Source organism: Dicentrarchus labrax, unplaced genomic scaffold (genome assembly GCF_905237075.1).
Source record: "Dicentrarchus labrax unplaced genomic scaffold, dlabrax2021, whole genome shotgun sequence".
NCBI classification, from domain to species: Eukaryota; Metazoa; Chordata; class Actinopteri; family Moronidae; genus Dicentrarchus; species Dicentrarchus labrax.
The window spans coordinates 1,447,800-1,469,171 of record NW_026136716.1 but is presented as its reverse complement, the minus strand read 5'-3'; the positions used below and the strand labels follow the sequence as shown (position 1 = coordinate 1,469,171).

The following is a 21,372-nucleotide window of genomic DNA, read 5'->3' as shown; positions in this document are numbered from 1 at the left end:
AGTTTGAATCCAACTAAAAGCTCCCTGCACCAAACTCCCTTTAAGAAATATCACATTTTAACAATTCCTAACATGTTTGTAACAACACGTAACTCTAGAAACACGAGCTAAAGGCCGTCATATGTCCACAATCTGACTGTCAATACAGGATCTATATAATCAATAGATACAGTGTATTCTGTACAAACTTTACGGGCTCAGCCTCTGTTGTAGCGGCACTCTTTCAGTGGGAGAAGACAATGTTTTATAAATGTTTTCATCCAAACAGGAAGGTCAGATAATGTTCTTGCAGCTGAACTGATTCCCAATAACTGCTCTCAAGTCTCAGGACACAACAACAACTCCATACAATTGGTAATAAGAAATTTATTTTTTCAACAATTACAAAGAACAAAATATTTCAAAAGCATATTCATATGTTACACCGACTGTACAGGGATCAGATGGCATGTGCTTTTACTCTAAATGATTCTGTAACGAGAGCTAACAAAAAGAAGAAAGAAAACTAGGAATATTTAAGTAATTTGATGAAAAAATATGAAATATTCCATGTCTAGGTACAAAATAGAAAAGAGATTAAGCTGATTATGGAGTGATATTATACCCTGATACAGTGTTTAGGCCTCTTTAACTGTCACAAAGTCATTTACAACAACAAAAACACGACGGCATCTTTGCCATCTTTCAATAGCTAAACCTCTTGGCCTCTTTGGTTCCATGATTAGGTATAATACATTTGAACAGAGCTCAATTTTGCTTCTATAAAAATAACTTTTTTTAATTTATTTTTCAATGGCAGTTTCTATTTAGTTCATTTTTTTTTTTCCTCTTATTTCTAGCTCCTCAGTGCAACGGTTCGCTTTGAAGAACAAGCGAAAGATTACAGTGGCAGGCAGAGTGGAGGTCGAGCGTCGGACAGAAGGCAGGAAGAGCTGAGATAATGAGCGGCACCTGACAGCTCAGGTATTTCTCTTACATGTGTAGAAGTGGTAAAGCCGGTAAATGAGACTGGTGAAATAACAGGCTGCTGAAACGTTTAACCTGAAAATATCAAAGTGATGTCAAAGTGACTAGAAACTGTGTCTCAAAGTGTGTTTCGGTGCCGAAGAGGCCGTGATGGGAACTCCACTGGGACGCATTCATTTAGACACCAAAATTCATTAAATTTGGGTCAAAGTTAGCCCCAGTTAGCCTCTTTTTATATTACAAAGAGGAAGATGAAATAATCTTTTGAAAAACCCACACCATTCACCAGGTTTTCACAATAAACTCTCACAAAAGACTTCACCGTCTACTACCAGAAACACGTTTTCAGTCGGCATTTTCTTCTGCCTCCTGCCCAAAGCCCAGCCTGCTGCCGCTCGCCACACTTACGATTCAAGTATTTGTGATAGTTTGTCAGAAGAGCTTTAGTTCAGCTTGTCTGGTATATGGGTAAATACTATACATTGCATAGCTCATGCGGCACTTATTTCTTTTAGAAGGACTGTGGGCGTTGGTGTGTGCCACATAGGGCTCGTTAAAGGCATTTCAATCTGCAAGTGCTATCAAAGTGTGCGTTGGGGAGTGCGAAGCTGCACCGTCACTAAACTGAGCAATATGGCAACTTTTCACTGACTGAAATGAGAGAGATATTTGTCTGATTTTGGAAGGAAAGTAAGCGGTCCCCTTCGAGGAGGAGCCGAGGAAGGTGAAGGGAGGGTTTTACTTACTTTACAGATAAATGTGAGGTGATTTCTTTGAAAGCCCATTTCCGCCAATGTGACAGGATAAAAATAATCGTTATTAACTTTCTCTAAATAATGAGTTTTTGAAACTTAGTTGTTATTTTGATGAATGTTTTTCATTATAATGACGTACAGAATCCTTTTTTTTTGTCTTCACATTGGCAGAAATGGGCTTCCATAGATTCCTGATATTCTACCATCTTCATGTGCTGGTCACAAAGAGTATTTGTTCTACCCCATACCATGGAGTGGAAGATGGCTCAGTCCTTGGAAAACTTTAATGATACAAAGACCATTAAGGGGGAGTGGAAGTTCACGAAATAAGATCGAGACTTTAGATGGTACGTCAGATCTTGTAGCCCCTTTGGGATTGTACATGGACTGCACTGAGCAGAGCAGACTACTGTCCAAATGTCGGCATACTGTTACCTCAAATACTAAATCGTAAAGTTCATATCACAAAAATGTGAGTGGTTCAAAGTATTCGATTGAAGGAACAGACTAATTTGGTGTGTGATTTTGAGGGCTGGGGAAAATCTTAAGTAACACAAACTCAATTTGATGAAGCAGTTTTTACTCTTAACGTAATATTGATAATGTATTGTCAGTTACTGAAACATTCCTAATAGATACTTAATAAAAATGATAAAATTGAGTCATTATAAAATTAGTAAAGCTACTTGATCAAGAAAGTTTTTTCATCTTAGAAAATTTAGTTAGTTTTACTTAAAATGTTTGATGTAATCAGTTACGACAATCGTTTGAAAACCTGTTTGGTTTTACAGGGTACGTCACCAAGTTACTGTAAAACTTTTATTTAACTAAAATAAAACAGGTAAAACTAACTTAATTTTGTAACTTAAAAAATACTCTATTTTAAGTGGCGCTGACTGGAATTAGTGTCACTTAAATTTACTAGTAAAAGCTTCTAAAGCTTTTTTTTAACTTACAAAATTGAGTTTGTGTAACTTAAAACTTTGGATATAATCAGTTTCAACACATTTTTGTGAGTTAAAATAACTTATCGCATTACAGTGAATGGTTTGAGACCTCCACACTGGATTTTTCTTTGAATTTCAGGAATGTCATATTTGGAAAGTTGACCTTTTAGTTCGGAGGATTATTTCACGGTTTGGTGACAGTGTCACAGAAACCTTATTGAAAAGTCTCTACAGATCCGTTTCTGGAAGTCAGCTTGAAGCCGATTTTAGTGCTGTACGTTGGTGAAGTTTGACCGTTGTATTAACATTTTTAGTGCTTGTCCTACGTGTTTGCACACACTGCTCTTGATAAGAGGCATAGTGGAATCACCCCCAACCTTCTTTGTGACTTGTGTAAGGCTCCCTTACACCTCCTCAGGAGATGTTATTTTCACGTTCAAGGTTGGTGTTTTATGTTCTACACATGAAGAGTTTAATTCCAAAACTGCTAAACGAGTGGTACCTACGCTAACAACTTGACTGATAGCAGAGAATTACATCAAATGATGCTGCTTTGTAAAGGCTAGTAGGTTACATAAGTCTTGAAACACTTTAGCAAACCAGATCCTCACTATCTTAGAGATATTTATTGAAAAACTTCAGAGATTGATTGTTTTCTAATGCGGATATTTAAAGATTTGGAAGAGAACTTTTCATGTCCCTTTGAAGGATAATGAATCGTTTCTACACAGAAACAGTCTTCCACCAGAGAATATAATGAAATATATCAACAAACATAAATATATATACAAGTTTTTGTGCGGGCATACATGAGGGTGTGTCGATATGTGTGGATGAGGTTGTGTGTGCACATGTTTTCTCCATCGTCCATAAATATTCTGCTTCTATATCCATTTTTTTGTTGTTGTTTTAATATTGTGAACCTGTTTACAGTTAAGTTCTTCAGTTCCACCTTAAATAAACAAGAATAAAAACATACTCAAGCACAGCCACACTCCTCCACGATCATGTTGGGAACGTCCCGCTTGACGATGTTGTACTCGTCATCAAAGTAGAGCATGGACATGGTGCTGAGCTTTGTGGGGATGCAGCAGGAGTTCATGGAGCCTGGGCTCATCCCCCGCATGCGGTACTGGTTCACCACCGCTGTGTGGAAGGACGAGGCCGAACCAGGGACGCCTGCCATGTAAGCAGGACACTTCCCCTCGCAGTAGTTCCCAAAGTAGCCCGACGGCGCGATGATCCAGTCGTTCCAGCCGATGAGCCGGAAGTCTATGTAGAACTGCTGGCGGCAGCACAGGCTGCTGCTGCCGTCGCACTCCAGCCCCCTCTTGCGGATCCGGTGTTTGTTGTCCACCTGCCGTGCCTGCACCACCAGGAAGGGTCGGTGGGACTCATCGTTGTGGTTGAGCAGGACGGGTACGACGCCCTCTGCCTCGCAGCCCTCGCAACGCACGTCCAGGTTCTGGCGCCGGTCGCCCTTCTCAAACACCAACCGGACCGCGTCAGTCAGCATGAAGGTGTGCCAGCCGCTGCGCTTCAGCTCCACCCGCTTCTCCACCAGGTTCCACTTGCTGCCGAGGCCAGGCTCCTGGTAGTACACCTTCACTGTCACCTTCCGCCGTGGACGCACCTCCAGAGGGGATGGCAGCAGCTTGAAGTAGAGCCAGAGGGTGGCCTGTGTCACATACAGGTTCTGGTTCCCCTCGTTGGAGATCAGGAAGAACAGGCTGGACTTGGATGTCACCACGTCGTCTGAGGAGGAAAAACACAATACGAGGGGTTTGATTATTAATAAAGTAACATGACAAAAACCTGTGAAACAAAGCAATTTAAGCCATTTTTTTTTTCTTAAAGCTCCATTTTGAAAGACCAAAAACTGAACATCCGTAAGAAGTGGGGACATTCAAATCAAGTTACAACAACTTGAAGACCAGACAGTTGCAAAGGGGATTGAGTATTGGGGGGGGGGTGCAGCTTAAAGTAAGACAACAGGCCTCCAGCCTCCCCTCAGTTCAGGGTGGCAGCAAAGATCCTGCGGACTGTGACAGGAAGGCGTTGGGTGCAGAGCCACTTGGCCTCCGAATCAGCCCAAATATGAGACAGACTGGGGGGGATGTGGGGGCTTAGGAGAGCAACATACAAAGGTTCAAAGTCTTTGCCCAAAAATTAGATCTTATGGAGCCTAACTATCCTCACAATGAGGCCCGAGAGCGTGTTGCGGAGCCAGGCAGTGCCGCGCAGAGGCGGCGACTAACTGGAAGAATGAAGACACAAGAAACATTTACATGATATTAGCTGGACTGCAAATGGCTTTTTTATTTAGGAACCATCAGCATTTGATTAAAAGGTTTGGCAACCTTTGGGGACAAAAATCACAGTCTGAAATTCAACATGTTTCAGTGCCTTCATAGTACAATTAGAGACATGTTTATACAGATTTCTCCACTCCTGTTACCCATGCAACTTTCCAACAGCTAATGAATACCAGAAGTGCTCTGTATGTATTTGCAATTCATCTCTTCATTTATTGGGCTTGCAGGGTTTCATTTTGTGCCTTTCTCCAAGCCAGTGCTCCCATTAAGGAAGGATAAAGTTTTGATCTTGAGCGGAGACATGTAAATATCTCGAGAGTACCCCTGGATAATTGATGGTGTGATGAAATGGGACTCGGCACACTGTGGACTGGAAGCAACGGCCTCCTTAATCTACTGTGTTTTACATTTTAGGCACTTTATCTTGAGATGCTTACAGAGCTTTCAGGGGCTGTTACTGTGGACCAAAAGCCTCACATCATTTTCTGCTTTTGTGACCACACGGAGAAGCTGATTGACAGCAGTCAGGTGAAGAAGATTAGAGACATTCATCAGGCCTGAACCGCCTGAACTGATAGGAGGCGACCCAGAAAAATTGAGATTGACAGTTAGCGGGAAATCAGAGCGTAAGAGAACACAGAGTCCAGTAGATGAACTTGAGATTTCGTGACTGAAACAGAATTAGGGTTTTTACCAGGAAAATACAAACCAGACATCGTAAAAATGTCCATGAACTGGCTACAGAATTGTACAAAAATATCAAAGATTACTCCAGAGACTTGCCGATCAGAGCAGGCAAAACAAGCCTCCACTCGCATTACCTCATCCATCACAAGACGAGGTAATCTCTGAATCATTACTCAGCAGTTTTGCGCTGAGATCACACACTGCTGCACGAAAATCAAGAAGTACAAGTGCCTACAAAATGAAAACAAAAGGTTAAAAGCTGAGCCGCAGGTGCAGATTTTGCAGGTTCATTCGTCAACACACATTCGATCAAACTGCTAAAACTGAACTGTCGGGATCAAAGAGGCAAGTGTCACATGAATGCGCTGGCGGCTGTTGGGGAGTGGCTGCATTACAATGAGATCGAGGAGGACAGTTAATTGAGGTTCGAGAGGGAATTAATTTGTCACAGAAGACCGGCCGCATTGTCTGAGATGGTAATGAGGAGATGGTGGATTCCTCTCATGAACTGCAGGACGAGATAAACTCCGAGACGATTTTAGATTTTCTGGTACCGATGCGAAGTGGTCGGAGAGAGTCAAGAAACATGCCATATTGACAATAAAGGGACGCGTCGAGGGAGAAAACACAGCAGCTGTTCTTACTGGCTCGACGTCACATCAGGCAAATATTTAGGTTTTGATTTCTTTCTGGTGACAAATGTTTAGCGAGGAATAACAGACAGATAAATAAAACACACTGTGACTGCGATTGTGTAACATACTTCCACCAAGCAATTGAGGCTGAAATAAGTTTCATAAAACGCTTTTTAAAGCTCTAATCTGTAACATTTTCTCATTAAACAGTGTATAAACTCTGGCTCTATGTTCTATATGTCAGCCCACACGCTGACTCAGACCAGCTTTGACACAACGCTGGTCTGACATGGGGAAGTAAAGCGCATTTCTCCGACTAAGTACAACGACAACAAGTTCCTTCTCTTTTTTCAAAAACAGTGAATGATTCTTTTTAAATCTGCGTCTTAACACGAAAAACGATGATATATTATCATCACAACTGCTGCCACAGCTTCCTTTGACAATATTTTCGTGGAAATTTCAGCAATGACGTGTAAATTTGAAAATTCAAACTCAAGATTCTGGGCTGCACAATTAAAACTGACTCGACTAGATTTTTTTCCTCGTTTGACTCTAAATTATGTAAAAAAAAAAAAAATGTTCAAACTTAATTCTTGGATATGTAAACAGCAAACTTTGGATCTACGACACTGAGCAAAGTTTATGTTTGTGTGTTTTTTTTAGGACAGTGAACACAACACTAGGGTAGAAGCCAGAAATCCCAGCTTTGTCTCGAGCACATGAACGCAGTAATGCTTAAACTCACAATCTAATCAGCTCTCCACCAACCAAACTACATTCAAATTTCTTGCAGTTTTTTCTTTCTTAAAGCTGCCTGAAACTTCACAAACGTTAATTCATCTCTTAAGTTGTCAAACCAAACCAGGTGTTGAATTGGACTAAATCTGCACTTGAATGCACAACCTCCACCTGCCGATGAAGATCATTTATTGTGATTGAAAGCTCCACAGCAGCCAAACTAAACTTGAGCTTGAGGTACCTGCAGCTAGCTTTCAGCAAAACGTCCCATTATGTGGAGGCTAACAGCAGCGCAAACAACAACACAGACCCCAAACGTTGCACAGAAGTTTCATTCACAGAGAGCCTGCAACGAACCCACCACCGTGCACTCGACTCACACACACACACACACACACACACACACACACACACACTGTGAATTCTAATGGGGTGCCAGGCTGCAGGGTTCAGCCCGTCAATCTGCATTCAGGCCACATGACGGCCGACACAAAAGCTCTGACCTTATACTGAGGGGACTGATTCAACACAACCCTGCCATGTCACACTCACACACACACACACACACACACACACACAATATCCTGGATGTAGCTGCATGTACACGCCAACGCACACACTCGTAGAAACACACTGAGTGGAGAAAACATCAATAACAAAGACACAAATACTACAACACAAACAGGGAGACGTGAAAAGCAGATGTTTCCACTGAGCGCCGTCGCACGTGGGCGAAGCAGGTGGTGCCGTTGATCATTTTCAGGCCTTTCAGCCGCCTCTGAGTAAACTGTTCTGAGGCTTGTTGCCGTGCCACGTCCCTGCTGACAGCCCGCTCAGCGCCGGTAACGCAGCCAACTGGCAAGGGTACGGCACCGAGGTGGAAGGCCCTGCGACACAGTGGCCACAGAGAGAAACATCTGAAAGTGAAAAGGATCCCAGCGGGGAGCAAACCTCCGCCGACACCGAGCAGAGCTGCCCAAGTTCATGTTTGTGTGTGTGTTTCTTTTAGGACAGTGAACACTGGGGGAGAAGCCAACTTTTGTCTCAAGCACATGAACGCAGCCAACGAAAGAAACCACAAAATCTAATCAGCTCACCACCAACCAAACTACATTCAAATGTTTTGCCATTTTTCTCCTTCTTCACGATATCATCATCGTTCCAAAGTTTGTTAACAGAAAGCACAAACGAAAAGCTTCCTGCAATGTCACAAACTTTAATTCTTAAGTTGTCAAACCAAACAAGATGTTAAATTGAATCTGCACTTGCTACTGGACAGTTGTTCCTGACTTCAGGGGGCCAACAAAGTGACAAAGTGTAGTTGTTGAATGAATGCAGCTTTTGGGAAGTGATATTTGTGCTTTTATTTTGGCGGGTTTTCAGACCCTTGCATCAACATCTGTTCAGCATCAGTTACCGGGGTAGTTTCTCATTCAGTCTTTCTATAAAGACACCCACCCCACACACACACACACACACACACACACACACACACACACCCTCCCTGCAGCATCAGGCCTCAGATATCAGTTCACATATTGGATTTCATAAAGCTTACAACCGGCTCAAAGCACAGTCATGTTCAATTTGACAGTTTTTTTATTGATAACCTGACTCCAGTAGTGGATGATAAGTGGATGCTCTTTTTTTTTTTTTTTAGGGGAAAACTGTCTTTTCTGTGTTCTTCTCCTTCATAATCTCTCCCAGGTTGAACTGACTCATATCTTCTGAACAAAATCTTTAAATTTCTCTCTGAAAATCTTTTGTTTTTCTCTGAATCTGGCTGAAATAAGTTGCCACTACAGTGGTTTGTTTTGAGAAAATGAGTCTAAACCTTCAAACCTTCTCGTCATAAATGTCACATTTGTGTCACTTCTCTGCATCAAAACGCGCCTGAATGTGCGCAGCGAGCCTCCATCACGCACCTTTCTCCGCAAAGCTGATGATCTCCGAGCTCTCCTCCAGCACGTCGTTGCTCATCGGGTGCCCGTCCAGGTTGGGGATCTCCACCCTCCCGTCCTCCCGCAGCTTCCCGGCGTGGAGCTTCCGCAGCGCCGTCACCATGGCCGCCCTCGAGACCGGGTGCGTGATGTTGGGCCTCTCCCGCATCTGCAGCCGGCTCAGGATGTGCCTCTTCACCGCCTCCAGGAAGTCCACGTTCAGCCGGCCCGACTCGGGGTCCTCCGGCTGAGCGACGCCGCAGGACGCGCAGGTATCCCGGGACGCCGTGTGCGCCTCCGCCTCGGTCCCGGGCGCAGCGGTGCAGCGGATGGAGAGGACGCAAGCCACGAAGAGTGCTAGTCGGAAAAGACAGCTACTCATTTTCTGTTCGAGAAGGAGTAGAATAACCCTTTTCCCCTCTTTTGTCAGAGTTAAAATCATAAAAAGAAATCAGAACAGGCAACAAAAATCCGCTCAGCGCCGAGCTGTCTCCATGCGTAACGGCTCGGCTCTGACGCCAGTCGGTGCGGCTTTATTCCCAATCACCCGAAGAAGAAGAAGAAGAAGAAGCGTGTGCAGGAGCTGTTTTTATTACATCGTTTTATGGATGTCTTTGGTCAGTCTCAGCAGCCTGTCAAACACGGGAAGCAGGGTCCTCTTTATTCCGGTTCTTGGGGACTTTGTGTTTTTGCGCTTTGAGAGTTTTTGGAGCAACCTCACACAGAAAGCATCACCTCTGTCAGCAGCAGCAGCAGCAGCGGCAGCAGGAAACGTGTCATGGTCTCATCAGTCAGCATCAACCCAGCTGGAAGTCAACATATTCCACAAACCGAGAGGAATCCAAAAAATACCCGCTTGGACATTTTTAAAAGTTCAATCCATCATTTTGTTTTTTGCTCAGAAAAGCTCATCAGCATCCTCACTCTTTTAATTCTCTTCATGTATTTCTGGGTCGTGACTCCCGCTGTGCTGCTGCCGGAGTGCCGATGTGCAATCAGGACGGTGAGGAGGAGAAGGAGGAGGAGGAGGAGAGGGAGGTGTGCCAGTAAGCGCACCGAGGAGGGTTTCCATGCTGGCGTCTGCAGACTCGAGAGCCGCCACACAGCCAAAAGTTTTTATATAGGAGAGAGAGGATGGGGGGAGTGGGGGGGGAGAGTGGGGGGGGCCAATGAGGAGAGAGGGGGGGGGGGAGAGGGGGAGGCGGTGCTGAATTATTCCTCAAGGGATTCATATTGCACTACATTATACTCCTGAAGGGACTTATGGCAGAGGAGAAAAAGCACCAATAAAACTACACTGTAAAATCTACGGAAGCCCATTGATCCTGTTAAGTCAAAATAATGAGAAACCTTATCAATACTTTGACTTTTGAGATACTAAGTTAATACTTTGAGAACGTTTCTCACTATAATAACTAACTTTTCTCTGTCACATTAGCATAAAGAATGATGTTAAATAACTCAGGTATTTATTGTTAAATTAAGATAATTTGACTAAATTCATTCAGTTATTTATTTAAAATGAGTGAACAGAAGTTATCTGATTAAGTAAGACCACCTTTAATGCATTTTAAATACAAATGTTACCACTTTATTATTACATTACCTGTATTATTGCTTGTCAGGTTGAATATTGTTAGAGTAAAAGCAGCACTGGAATGTTTAAAGCTGGAGGTGGAGCGAGTTTTAAATTATTAATGTCATTTTGTGTAGTTTAATCTGTATCTAGGTATCATATTTTATAAAGTGATCGTATGTTTTTGTGCATAAAATATTAATACGCAATATAGTGGAGTAGAAAAGTAGCAGAAATAGAAATACTCAAGTAAAGTACAGTACTTAGTTACTTTCCAGCTCAGTTGATTGTGTATAAAATTGTATTTCGTTATATTTTTGAATACCAGACCTTCCTCTGTACTGTAGTAATGTAACACGTTATGGTGTTTGTGTATAAGTGGTGGTTTTAAAGCTATATATGTCTCTTATAGTGTCACTGAAGCGTTGCTTTAATATTCTGATCAGACTTCCAGTGTGTCTGTGTTGTTTATTGGTGACTTTTTAAGGCACTTTAGTGTGTTTCTGTAAAAACGGTCAATTTCCAAATGGAGTTTGGTGAAGCTCTGTTGTTGTGGCTGATTCAAGTGATAAAATAACCCAATTACAGAGATAGGTGATACGTGAAGTTAAGTTACAGTGTAATTGAGTCGAACATTTGTATGTAAAGACCTGGCCAAAAGTATGTGGACGCCTTTAATCAATTTTAAAGGATAAGATGCTGATATAAAAGTCCTTGAACACGACAGCAGATCAGTGTTACTTTCTCAATTCCAATCCCTGAAGTGTTTTAGCTACTTATAAACCTCGGAAAGACGTCCACATATGTAAAGAGCCTTTCTCTGCAACAGCTCAGAGTAATGAGCTGACATGGCAGGACGTCCGGACAACAACATTTGTTAGTAAAAACTCCAAACCAAATCAGCCTCGTCATAACACGAGACACCCGGCTGCAGAGGTGACCTTTGACCTTTCAGCTGGTGATTATCATACGGCAAAACAACAGGAGGTGTAAAGAAAACAGGTCGGATCTGTTTTTCCCCTCACATGACCCCGTTAGATTCAACTTATTGTGACAGAATACATTCACAGTCCACTGAATCTGAGTTACTGAGGTTTCCAACGGCACTAAATATGATACTGAAACAGGTCTTCTCTAACTCGAAGGTCATTTGGATGTAGATGGTCAGTCACAGATCTACTGTGTGTGTGTGTGTGTGTGTGTGTGTGTGTGTGTGTGTGTGTGTGTGTGTGTGTGTGTGTGTGTGTGAGCAGCAGTGGGCAAAGATGATGAAATGGCGCCATCCTTGTTCCAAATACTGGAAGTGCACGTCAGCTGCAGCTTTTTAGTTGTAGAAATCAAAGTACATCAACATTTCCATCCAGTTTCCATTACTGAATACATGAAAAACTAGAAGAGGAGACACAGAAAGGTTGAAGTTGGAACTTTAGTGAGGCAAAAAGGGAAAAGCTGGGGACAAAAGCAACGACTGACACTGAAATAATGAGGGTTGAAAGGAGGAGCTGTGGTGAAAGTAAAGATGTTGTGAAATATGTGATAACTTCCTTCCTTTTGTTGCCCTCTCTCATCCTTGAAGCTCCAGTGTAAAACATTATGGAGGATATATTGTCAGAAATATACTATAATATTCATAGGTATGTTTTCATTAGTGTATAATCACCTGAATATAGGAATTGTTTTTGTTCCCTTACAATGAGAAGGAGCTGGTTATTAGATAAAACAAACTGTCTGCACTTGGCCTCATCAACAATTGTTTTTGCATTTTTAATCTGTGTTCGGTCTCTGGGAAAGTATGAGGGACATTTTTCTCTTTTCTCTGATGCATTTTTAGACATAATGAATCAAATTATCCAAAAGGAAAAAAATAATGAGCAGTTTTAATTGTTTAGGGTTAACTAGCTTTATATTTATTTATTTTATGCACGTAGTGAATATCCACTGCACACAGTTTTTGTGATTTGTGAATTTTTATTCTATTTTATTTGATTATTTTTTTTAAAAATATTATAATAAATTGTTGGTATGTCATATAAAAATAAATAAATAACATGCACTTACACATGAATGTTATGTGTTACCTATTTTTATATGATCTATATTATTTTTATTTATATATTATTTTTCTTTTAAATTGTTTAAATAAGTAAATAAATAAATAAATAAATAAATAAATAAATAAGGAAAACGCGGAATTCCGTGACGTCACTTCCTGTTAACGTTATCAACCGTCGTCCCGAGAGGAGACAAAAGGTGAGATGTGTCACTCTGTGTCTGTTTCCCGCCGTCTTCAGTCCGTGAGCGGTGCTGAAGAAGACGAGGAGCCGCATTTCACGGCAAATAATAAATATATAAATCCCCACAATGTCAAAAGCATGGACACTTGTTGTTGTTTTTTTTTTTTAAAACCGTTATTTGCGGTTATATTTCAGGCAACCGCTAAATCCGTCGCCGTGGTAACGGCTAACGTCAACGCTAGCACCGGCCGCCAGCTGAACCCTCATCGGTTACAGAGTGGCTCCTCTCGTCGGACACACACGATCTTTGGCTGAGTCCCGAGCACAAGGTGGGGCAGAGAGTCTCCTGGGCAACTTGTAAAAGTTGAGTGTGTGTCGGTGTATGGCGGATTTCACAGACAACGACGGTGAAACGCGTTAGCAGGTGAGTTGTGCGACTTTTTGTAAGCGAGCTTAACGACTTCCCCGCTCCGCGACGCGTTTTAATGGCGTTCCCACGGAGGGAAAGAACAGCGTTATCTGCCGCTGTTCCTCTGGCGAGCTGTCAGCGCGGTGAGTGACAGTCCGGGCAGCCAATAGCAACCGCCGGAGGGGAGTTCCGCTCATGACTTCATCCAATCAGAGGCGGGTTTCACTGCTGAAGGCGGGAACTGGGAAGAGCTACAGCGGCTGTTTAATGTCCTGTAGAGAGTGGGTTCGTGCTGTCAGCTGGTTGAGACCGAGAGGAAGCTGAAGCTATAGTTCCTCTTTTACTGCAGCCAGGCCATTTTATTCATTTATTTCTTATTGTTTGGACCGCTGGGGAGGATTTATGTCCCCTGTGGTATTCACTGTCGGTCTGAAATAAGACAATAAAAACAATAACAACAGAAAACAGGTCGTTTTCAGTCTTATTATATAAAAGTCCATTTCTACCAGTGTGACGGAGAAAAAGATTCATTATAATGAAAACCCTCTCAATTAGTTGAATTAGTATCACAAAGTCAATATTTTCAGATTATTTGGGCTTCATATAAGGACTTATATTCAGTTTATATTTATTTATAACACATGGAATAAAGCCGGTTTCTGTCCAGAACAGAATCACACCTGCTAGGAGGACTGAATATACCTGCGTATACCTGCTGACACACGTAGGTGTTTGTGAACACCTTTTATGAACGAGTACACAAGACTCCCTTTAAAGATCACACACGCCTTCGCCCCTGTTCCTTACTCCAGCACCGACTCGGCTCTGTTCCACCTTCATGTCGGTGCCCTTGCAGGCGGCAGCCCGCATTGAAGGTAAGCCGTGAAAGGTCACTGACGAGTGCGAGTGTTTCCTGTGGCTCTTTATCAGAGGGCCCTTCATGTGACCAATCAGACACTGCTGCAGGAGGAGACTCCTCGCTCTGGGCTGTACCCTCATACTGGACTCAGAGTTTAGTTGTGTTAGTTATTCTCCTTAGAAGTTCATTTTTCTGTGCAGGCTTTAATCCTGTTCATCTTTCATCTGATCTCTGCTGGTCCCTGCTGGTCCCTGCTGGTCCCGTCTGGTCCCTTCTGGTCCCTTCTGGTCCCTTCTGGTCCCTGCTGGTCCCTGCTGGTCCCTGCTGGTCCCTTCTGGTCTCTTGCTGGTCCCTTCTGGTCCCTGCTGGTCCCTTCTGGTCTCTGCTGGTCCCTTCTGGTCCCTGCTGGTCCCTTCTGGTCTCTGCTGGTCCCTTCTGGTCCCTGCTGGTCCCTGCTGGTCCCTTCTGGTCCCTTCTGGTCCCTGCTGGTCCCTTCTGGTCCCTGCTGGTCTCTGCTGGTCTCTGCTGGTCCCTTCTGGTCTCTGCTGGTCTCTGCTGGTCTCTGCTGGTCCCTTCTGGTCTCTGCTGGTCCCTTCTGGTCCTTTCTGGTCCCTGCTGGTCCCTGCTGGTCCCTGCTGGTCTCTGCTGGTCCCTGCTGGTCCCTGCAGGCCAGAGTCATGGCCTCCGGCAAGAACAAGAACCAGACCTCTTTGGCTCTCCATAAGGTGATCATGGTGGGCAGCGGTGGCGTGGGGAAGTCCGCCCTAACCCTGCAGTTCATGTACGACGAGGTGAGGCCACCAACACTACATTTCCCATGAGCCCTCGCTGTGTCTGTACGCTGTCACGTATAACCGCTCCTCTGCTCCTCCCAAGTTCGTGGAGGACTACGAGCCCACCAAGGCCGACAGCTACAGGAAGAAGGTAGTCCTGGATGGCGAGGACGTTCAGATCGACATCCTGGACACGGCGGGCCAGGAGGACTACGCCGCCATCAGAGACAACTACTTCCGCAGCGGCGAGGGCTTCCTGCTGGTCTTCTCCATCACAGAACACGAGTCCTTCACAGCCACATCGGAGTTCAGGTTTGTGGTCTTGGCTTTTATAGACGAGGGCAGCCCATCTGGGTTCTCTGACCTTGCATCAAGCCCCGCCCCCTTTTGGGCGAAAGTGGACTGCAAATTCAGAGGCCAATTAAAACAGGAATATACGTTTCTTTCTGCTGTTTCCAAGGTTCATTATTAGAAGGTTGGTCATTATTAAGGTTCAAATCCCCTCTGCTCCACACTGTCACACCAAACTCCATTCAAAAAACGGCTGTTTTAAGGAAGTACAACCTTTATTTCCACCATCAGTGAGACTCTGATTCTCTTCAGTCTGGACAGACACAATCTGCTTCTGTCTTAACAATGGGGGTGGACACACTCATTGACTCAGTAACTATCATTAACTAACCTGTGAGGAAGAGTTGGACACAGACACACTCACTGACTGTCTGTCATTAACTAACCTGTGAGGAAGAGTTGGACACACACACACTCACTGACTGTCTGTCATTAACTAACCTGTGAGGAAGAGTTGGACACAGACACACTCACTGACTGTCTGTCATTAACTAACCTGTGAGGAAGAGTTGGACACACACACACTCACTGACTGTCTGTCATTAAGAGGGAACCTGTGAGGAAGAGTTGGACACAACACACTCACTGACTGTCTGTCATTAACTAACCTGTGAGGAAGAGTTGGACACAGACACACTCACTGACTGTCTGTCATTAACTAACCTGTGAGGAAGAGTTGGACACAGACACACTCACTGACTGTCTGTCATTAACTAACCTGTGAGGAAGAGTTGGACACAGACACACTCACTGACTGTCTGTCATTAACTAACCTGTGAGGAAGAGTTGGACACACACACACTCACTGACTGTCTGTCATTAACTAACCTGTGAGGAAGAGTTGGACACAGACACACTCACTGACTGTCTGTCATTAACTAACCTGTGAGGAAGAGTTGGACCAAACTGTAATGTCTCTTGTTCTTTCATGTAGCAAAACTTTATTGACGTGGACGGACAGTCTGCAATCGATCAACTCTAAGTCCTTGACGTGGAACTGTTTCACATAGTTGTAAACTGTGTGTGTGTGTGTGTGTTTTTTTTTTTTTTGTGTGTGTGTGTGTGTGTGTGTGTGTGTGTGTGTGTGTCAGGGAGCAGATCCTGCGGGTGAAGGAGGAGGAGGCGATCCCTCTTCTCCTGGTGGGAAATAAGTCGGACCTGGAGGAGCGGCGGCAGGTCTCTGCGGACGAGGCCACGGCGAAGGCGAGCGAGTGGGGGGTCCAGTACGTGGAGACGTCGGCCAAGACGAGGGCCAACGTTGACAAGGTAAACAAACAAATAAAGGCCACATTGCTCTTTTCACTCACACAATCATGATATCTCGTGGCGAAACCTTTTATTTATACGGCATTTTAAAGGAATTATACAACATAAAGTTGTTCTTTTGTATCACAGACTGTAGATTGCACAGAAAACCCTCTTCATGGATTCAGTATGGTGTTTTCATACGGCAAAAACTGTTTAACGGTAGAAACATGTATTTATGTGGTACACTATAGATTAAAACTCAACAGGACTAATATCCTTTTACCATAATATTAGAAAAAGTTCTACTGAATTTATTAGTCCTGTTGAGTTTTAATCCATATTCTACCGTTCAAATAGAGAAATGAATTTTGCTGTATGAAAACAGAATGTAACTTATAGTCTGTAAGTCGTTTTAACCATCTCAGAAATGTGGTGGTCTTTTCAACATAGATTAGCCTAGCACGTAGCATATCTAAGTACAGGACAGGAGGCAGGTGGGCGGGGGTTAAGAAGGGTCCGTTGTTCTTGATGGCTGATGTACTGCTGTGCTGTCTGTCTGTCCGGCAGGTGTTCTTTGACCTCATGCGGGAGGTCCGCAAGAAGAAAATGGCAGAGAGCAAAGACAAAAACGGACCGAGCGGCAAGAAGAAGAAGAAGCCCTGCTGCATACTTTAATGGCGAGGCCGCATCCCGAGGTGACAACGTGCCAAAAAACCAAAAGAGGAGTCAGATCGGAGCGACGCCAACAAACCATAAAACTGTCCGACTGCTGCAGAGATCCTCTACAAACAGTCGGGGAGGGAAACTCCGAGTCCTCACCTGCACATTTATTTGGCCATTTATTTTTTTACACTCAAAAGTATTTTCCTCCAAATTAAAAGAACGGATGTGTTCAGGTTTCTTTTCCCGCGTTGCTGTGAATGTTTCGACAATCTTGGGTTTTACCTGCAATCCCAGAAGCAGATTTTCTTTGTAAGGTGGAACCAGAAGTTCCAGGTTGACATTGTTGTGCCTTAAACTGTCGTCTCTCCTTGTGGTCTGAAATCAGAAACCTAAACGTGTAAGAATTGTTTTTCTCTTTATTTAGCTTTATTTCTCTCAAAGGTCTGTTAACATTCCTGATGTTAATGAGTACACTTCCACACACTCCTTTTTCTATGAAGGCTTTATTCTCCACTTCCCTTACTAACACAAAGTGTAATTTATAATCAAGCTGTAAAGGGAATCTACTATTTAAATCACTTGGATTATTAACTGTGTATTTATGACATCTTTTAAAGCTAAAGTGTATTTGTGTTGTTGCCCTGCAGACAATCTCATATCCATTTCATAATAAAAGACACACTGAGTCTCCTGGGTGAGTCTCCTGTGCTTTTAGAAATATTAAAGTGGCTTTGAAGGTTATATTGAAAATAAAAAGTTATTATTCTCACTATTGTATCTCATAATCATTAATTTTTTTTAATTATCTTATATGTAGATAGTGTGTGTATATATAATTATAACTTGTCTCAATTAAGAATTTAATAATAATTTTTTAAAATCATAATTATGATTTTTTTTAACCTCCTTGGTTTGTGTATACCATAATACTTATTTCTTCTTCACGGAGGTGCAGTGTCCACATACGTTAACACTTACACTGCCATCTAGTGGTGTCAGAAGAGTATAACACTACAGGTTAAATTCAAGATGGCAGAAAACATGTGCTGACCAGGTAAAAAAATCAATCAAATTTCATGGCTGATTGTTGTTCAGATATGTATAACAGTGTTATATGTTTGCCATGGCATGCAAAGTTAGTAACAGTAACGATGTACCGATGTGGACAGGCGGACTTAGTTTTGTTGAAAATGTTAATATGTGAGTATGAAAATGTAGTTTGGGTAGATTTTGGTAGAAAACTATAGTTTACAACAGTACAAACAGATATAGCATGTTTTATAAGTATTAGAATATTAATACCGTAAAACTTCCAATAAAAGCTAAAAGGTCCCTAACAGACGCAGGTCTCTTTTAAAAGCCTGCTGTGGCTACACGTTCTGACAAATAAACGCAGGTCTCCAATAGAGGCCTGGTCTGGATTTTATAGAAATGATCTCGATGTATAAAACCTCTTAAAACCCACGGGTCGCCTGCTTGAGCGAGTTTTAAGTCGTTTTGATCTCCTACACAAATATAAATGTTCAAACTTCTGTCACATCCTTAATCAGTTATAGGTAAGTTTTATTTTTTCCGATCATTTAAAAAATGATTTCACAATAATTCCCATGAATAATTTCTTGAACAGATGCAAACAAAACAAAACAAAGAAAACAAAGATGAGAGAAAAAAGTGATAAGATATATAAATAAAACAATTAATATATCATCATTCTCTCCTCATCCCTATATGTTTCTCTTACAAATTATTTATTCTCTCTTTTATTCTCTTTTGTTTTCTTTGACCGAAAAAAAAAGGTGTAGACTGAAGCCCAAGCTTGTTAGATTCAATCGTTCGCTATATTTTACGAAAACTATCAACAACAAAGTATAACGTTAATTCGGGGGAATTCAGTTAATGTCCCCTTATGTGGACATCATGTCAAAAGATGATGCTTTGTTTTTATACTTATCAGGTCCCAATAAACCGAAATAGCAAAGAGAAATTAAAAATGCATACCAAAAAATAGCTGGGGTCTTAGGAGGCATAATAAAAACATTTTAATTAAGGTCAAGTTAATCTTATTTCCTTTGTTTTAATAGCTAGTTAGCTGGATTGTGTGTTTGCTAAAATTGGGCGTAAAGTACAAGTCCGGAGCACTGAGGAGAAAAAGAAGAGGACGAATCTTCAGTTGTTCCCTCTGAAACGTCTTCTCGCTGTCAACAACTCAACCGTCCACGTCCGGATACTGTCCTGCTAATGTTAGCTCCTCTGGTAGTCGAGCGAAAGAAAACGTTTGTAGACATTTCATTTATTTAAACATTTAAAATGGATCTCTAATTTTTTCTGGATTCAAACTGACAGCTGCTGGATGAAAACATCAGTGGTAAGTTGATTCATAGATGCCGTTCTTATTCATAACGCTGTGTTTTATGTGGTAGACCACCACGTGTGCTGGGTATTGTATTATTGTAGTCGCTTTTTGTATTTTATTTACACGTTTCTACAGACAAATATTGATTTTTATTTTTCAATACCTTCCATGTCATGTGACCAAGAAGCTCAAAATCAGTGCAGAATTATATAACTGCACTCCACAACTGCGATACACCTCTTTTAATACGTGTTCAGCGCTTTTTGTATTTTATATTATTTATATGGGAAAATCTTTTCCTTTTAATACCATTTTGTTCATTTTTGTGAAAGCAACTAAATGAAATTGTTGTTTTTTTTAAATTTTAGATTTAAGATCTAAAGCTTCAAAGACCTGAACACAGCCTTTATTGACAGAGCCTTCACTCTCCGATAAACAGCCCTGTCCTGCATTAGAAAAGTTCAAACAACCAAAGAGCTCATTGAACAAGGAGAGGAAACTGATTCTGTCCAAAAAGAAGCTGATTAATTATTGTTGAAATTATTACTGAAAAAAACACACTTCATTATTCATTAATTCACTGTTTGGACTCATTGGACAGTTTATCAGTTGTTCTCCACTGTTATTGATTTGCACTGAATATAATATGACAACAATATGTCACTCAATGATAGAAAAGGGCTCCCTAAAAGAAAAGGTTGGGAACCAGTGACATGGACAGTCTCAAGGATGTAAATAAAAAAGTGAAGAACATTTCTTTAATGATTTGATGTTCTGAAGATCAATATCTAACTGTGGACTTACTCACACACACTCACACACCAATCTAAAGCAAACAGGTTTTGATGAATGAATTAATAAATGACTCAGAATCATGTTTGTATTCTCCCACTTCCTTTATTAAATTTTTTTGGTTTTTAATATGCTAATAGTAATAGTACAACAGCACGTCTCAGTGTAATCAATCTTCATTCACAGTAACTTCAATCTACTAATAAACACCATTTTAATGTGGCGTATTTTCCTTCCACTGGATCTCTAAACCTTCTTGCTGCAAAGCTTCTTTCAGCTGAGCCTGACAGACTTCTTTTAACTTCATGTCACCAAAACACAGAACTTTCTGCATTCACGAGGTAGCATTTAGGCTGTGTACAGTTAAAGTAGGCGGTTAACATCATAGTGAAGAAGAAATTATATATGTTTTATAAAAGAGCCCACAGTACCAGGAAGTAGTGCATGTAGTAAATAAAACCCTGTAAACCTCCATTACCATAAAACTTCAATTAATAGCCGGCCTTTATTTGGGACAGGCTTCTATATGGGACAGGCCTTTAAACGAGACAGGCCTTTAAACGGGACAGGCCTTTAAACGGGACAGGCCTTTATTTGGGACAGGCTTCTATATGGGACATACCTGCTCTTCTGTTTTCTGTCATTGGCTTTGTTTGCCTTCCTCTGGAGAACACTTTGTACAATTAAAATGAACTCTATAAATATAATGAAAAACATCCAATTCAGCTCCCGAGCTAACTGATATAAAATTCCCTGCTAGCTGTAGTCTGTAAAACAGTTCAAACTTTACAGGTTATAGCTCCAAAAACTTGTAGAGAATTTATTTCAAAACAACAAACATTAAAAAGTGTCTCATAAGAGGATAAAATCTAGAAAATGTTTTTTCATGTGACGGTTGTGGCACAGTACCTAAAGAGTTTGTTGAGTTGTACTTGGCAGCGAAAATGGCCCGACAGAGGCAGCTGGTTGAACCGAGCTTCTCACCGCAGAACTCATGAGCACTGCAGTCCTGATCCTGACAGGAGGCCTGAGGGACAGCAGCTACAGACAGACAGACAGACAGACAGACACATGAGGCTCACTATCAAATAAAGGACGAATGACTGTTCATGTAAACAAGTTTGCACT

At 42.0% G+C, this 21,372-nt stretch overlaps 2 protein-coding genes and 1 long non-coding RNA gene across 3 annotated transcripts; 1 reads left to right on the top strand and 2 right to left on the bottom strand.

Moving 5' to 3' along the window:
* Positions 1-346: 346 nt before the first annotated feature.
* On the bottom strand, positions 347-10,075 carry LOC127378617 (inhibin beta B chain). The gene is made up of 2 exons (XM_051427667.1): positions 8,972-10,075; positions 347-4,423 (listed from the first exon to the last, which is right to left on the bottom strand). Exons 1-2 carry the CDS (start codon positions 9,426-9,428, stop codon positions 3,648-3,650), a joined length of 1,233 nt encoding a protein of 410 aa, XP_051283627.1. The 5' UTR covers positions 9,429-10,075; the 3' UTR covers positions 347-3,647.
* A 2,997-nt stretch (positions 10,076-13,072) lies between these two features.
* Positions 13,073-17,868, top strand: LOC127378620 (ras-related protein ralB-B). Its single transcript, XM_051427672.1, has 5 exons — positions 13,073-13,220; positions 14,733-14,855; positions 14,941-15,149; positions 16,280-16,454; positions 17,004-17,868. The coding sequence occupies exons 2-5, from the start codon at positions 14,742-14,744 to the stop codon at positions 17,109-17,111; spliced, it is 606 nt and encodes a 201-aa protein (XP_051283632.1). The 5' UTR covers positions 13,073-13,220; positions 14,733-14,741; the 3' UTR covers positions 17,112-17,868.
* On the bottom strand, positions 15,528-16,177 carry LOC127378623 (uncharacterized). Its single transcript, XR_007888111.1, has 3 exons — positions 16,072-16,177; positions 15,797-16,016; positions 15,528-15,684 (listed from the first exon to the last, which is right to left on the bottom strand). It is a non-coding gene; the product is annotated as an uncharacterized LOC127378623 (long non-coding RNA).
* Positions 17,869-21,372: the final 3,504 nt, after the last annotated feature.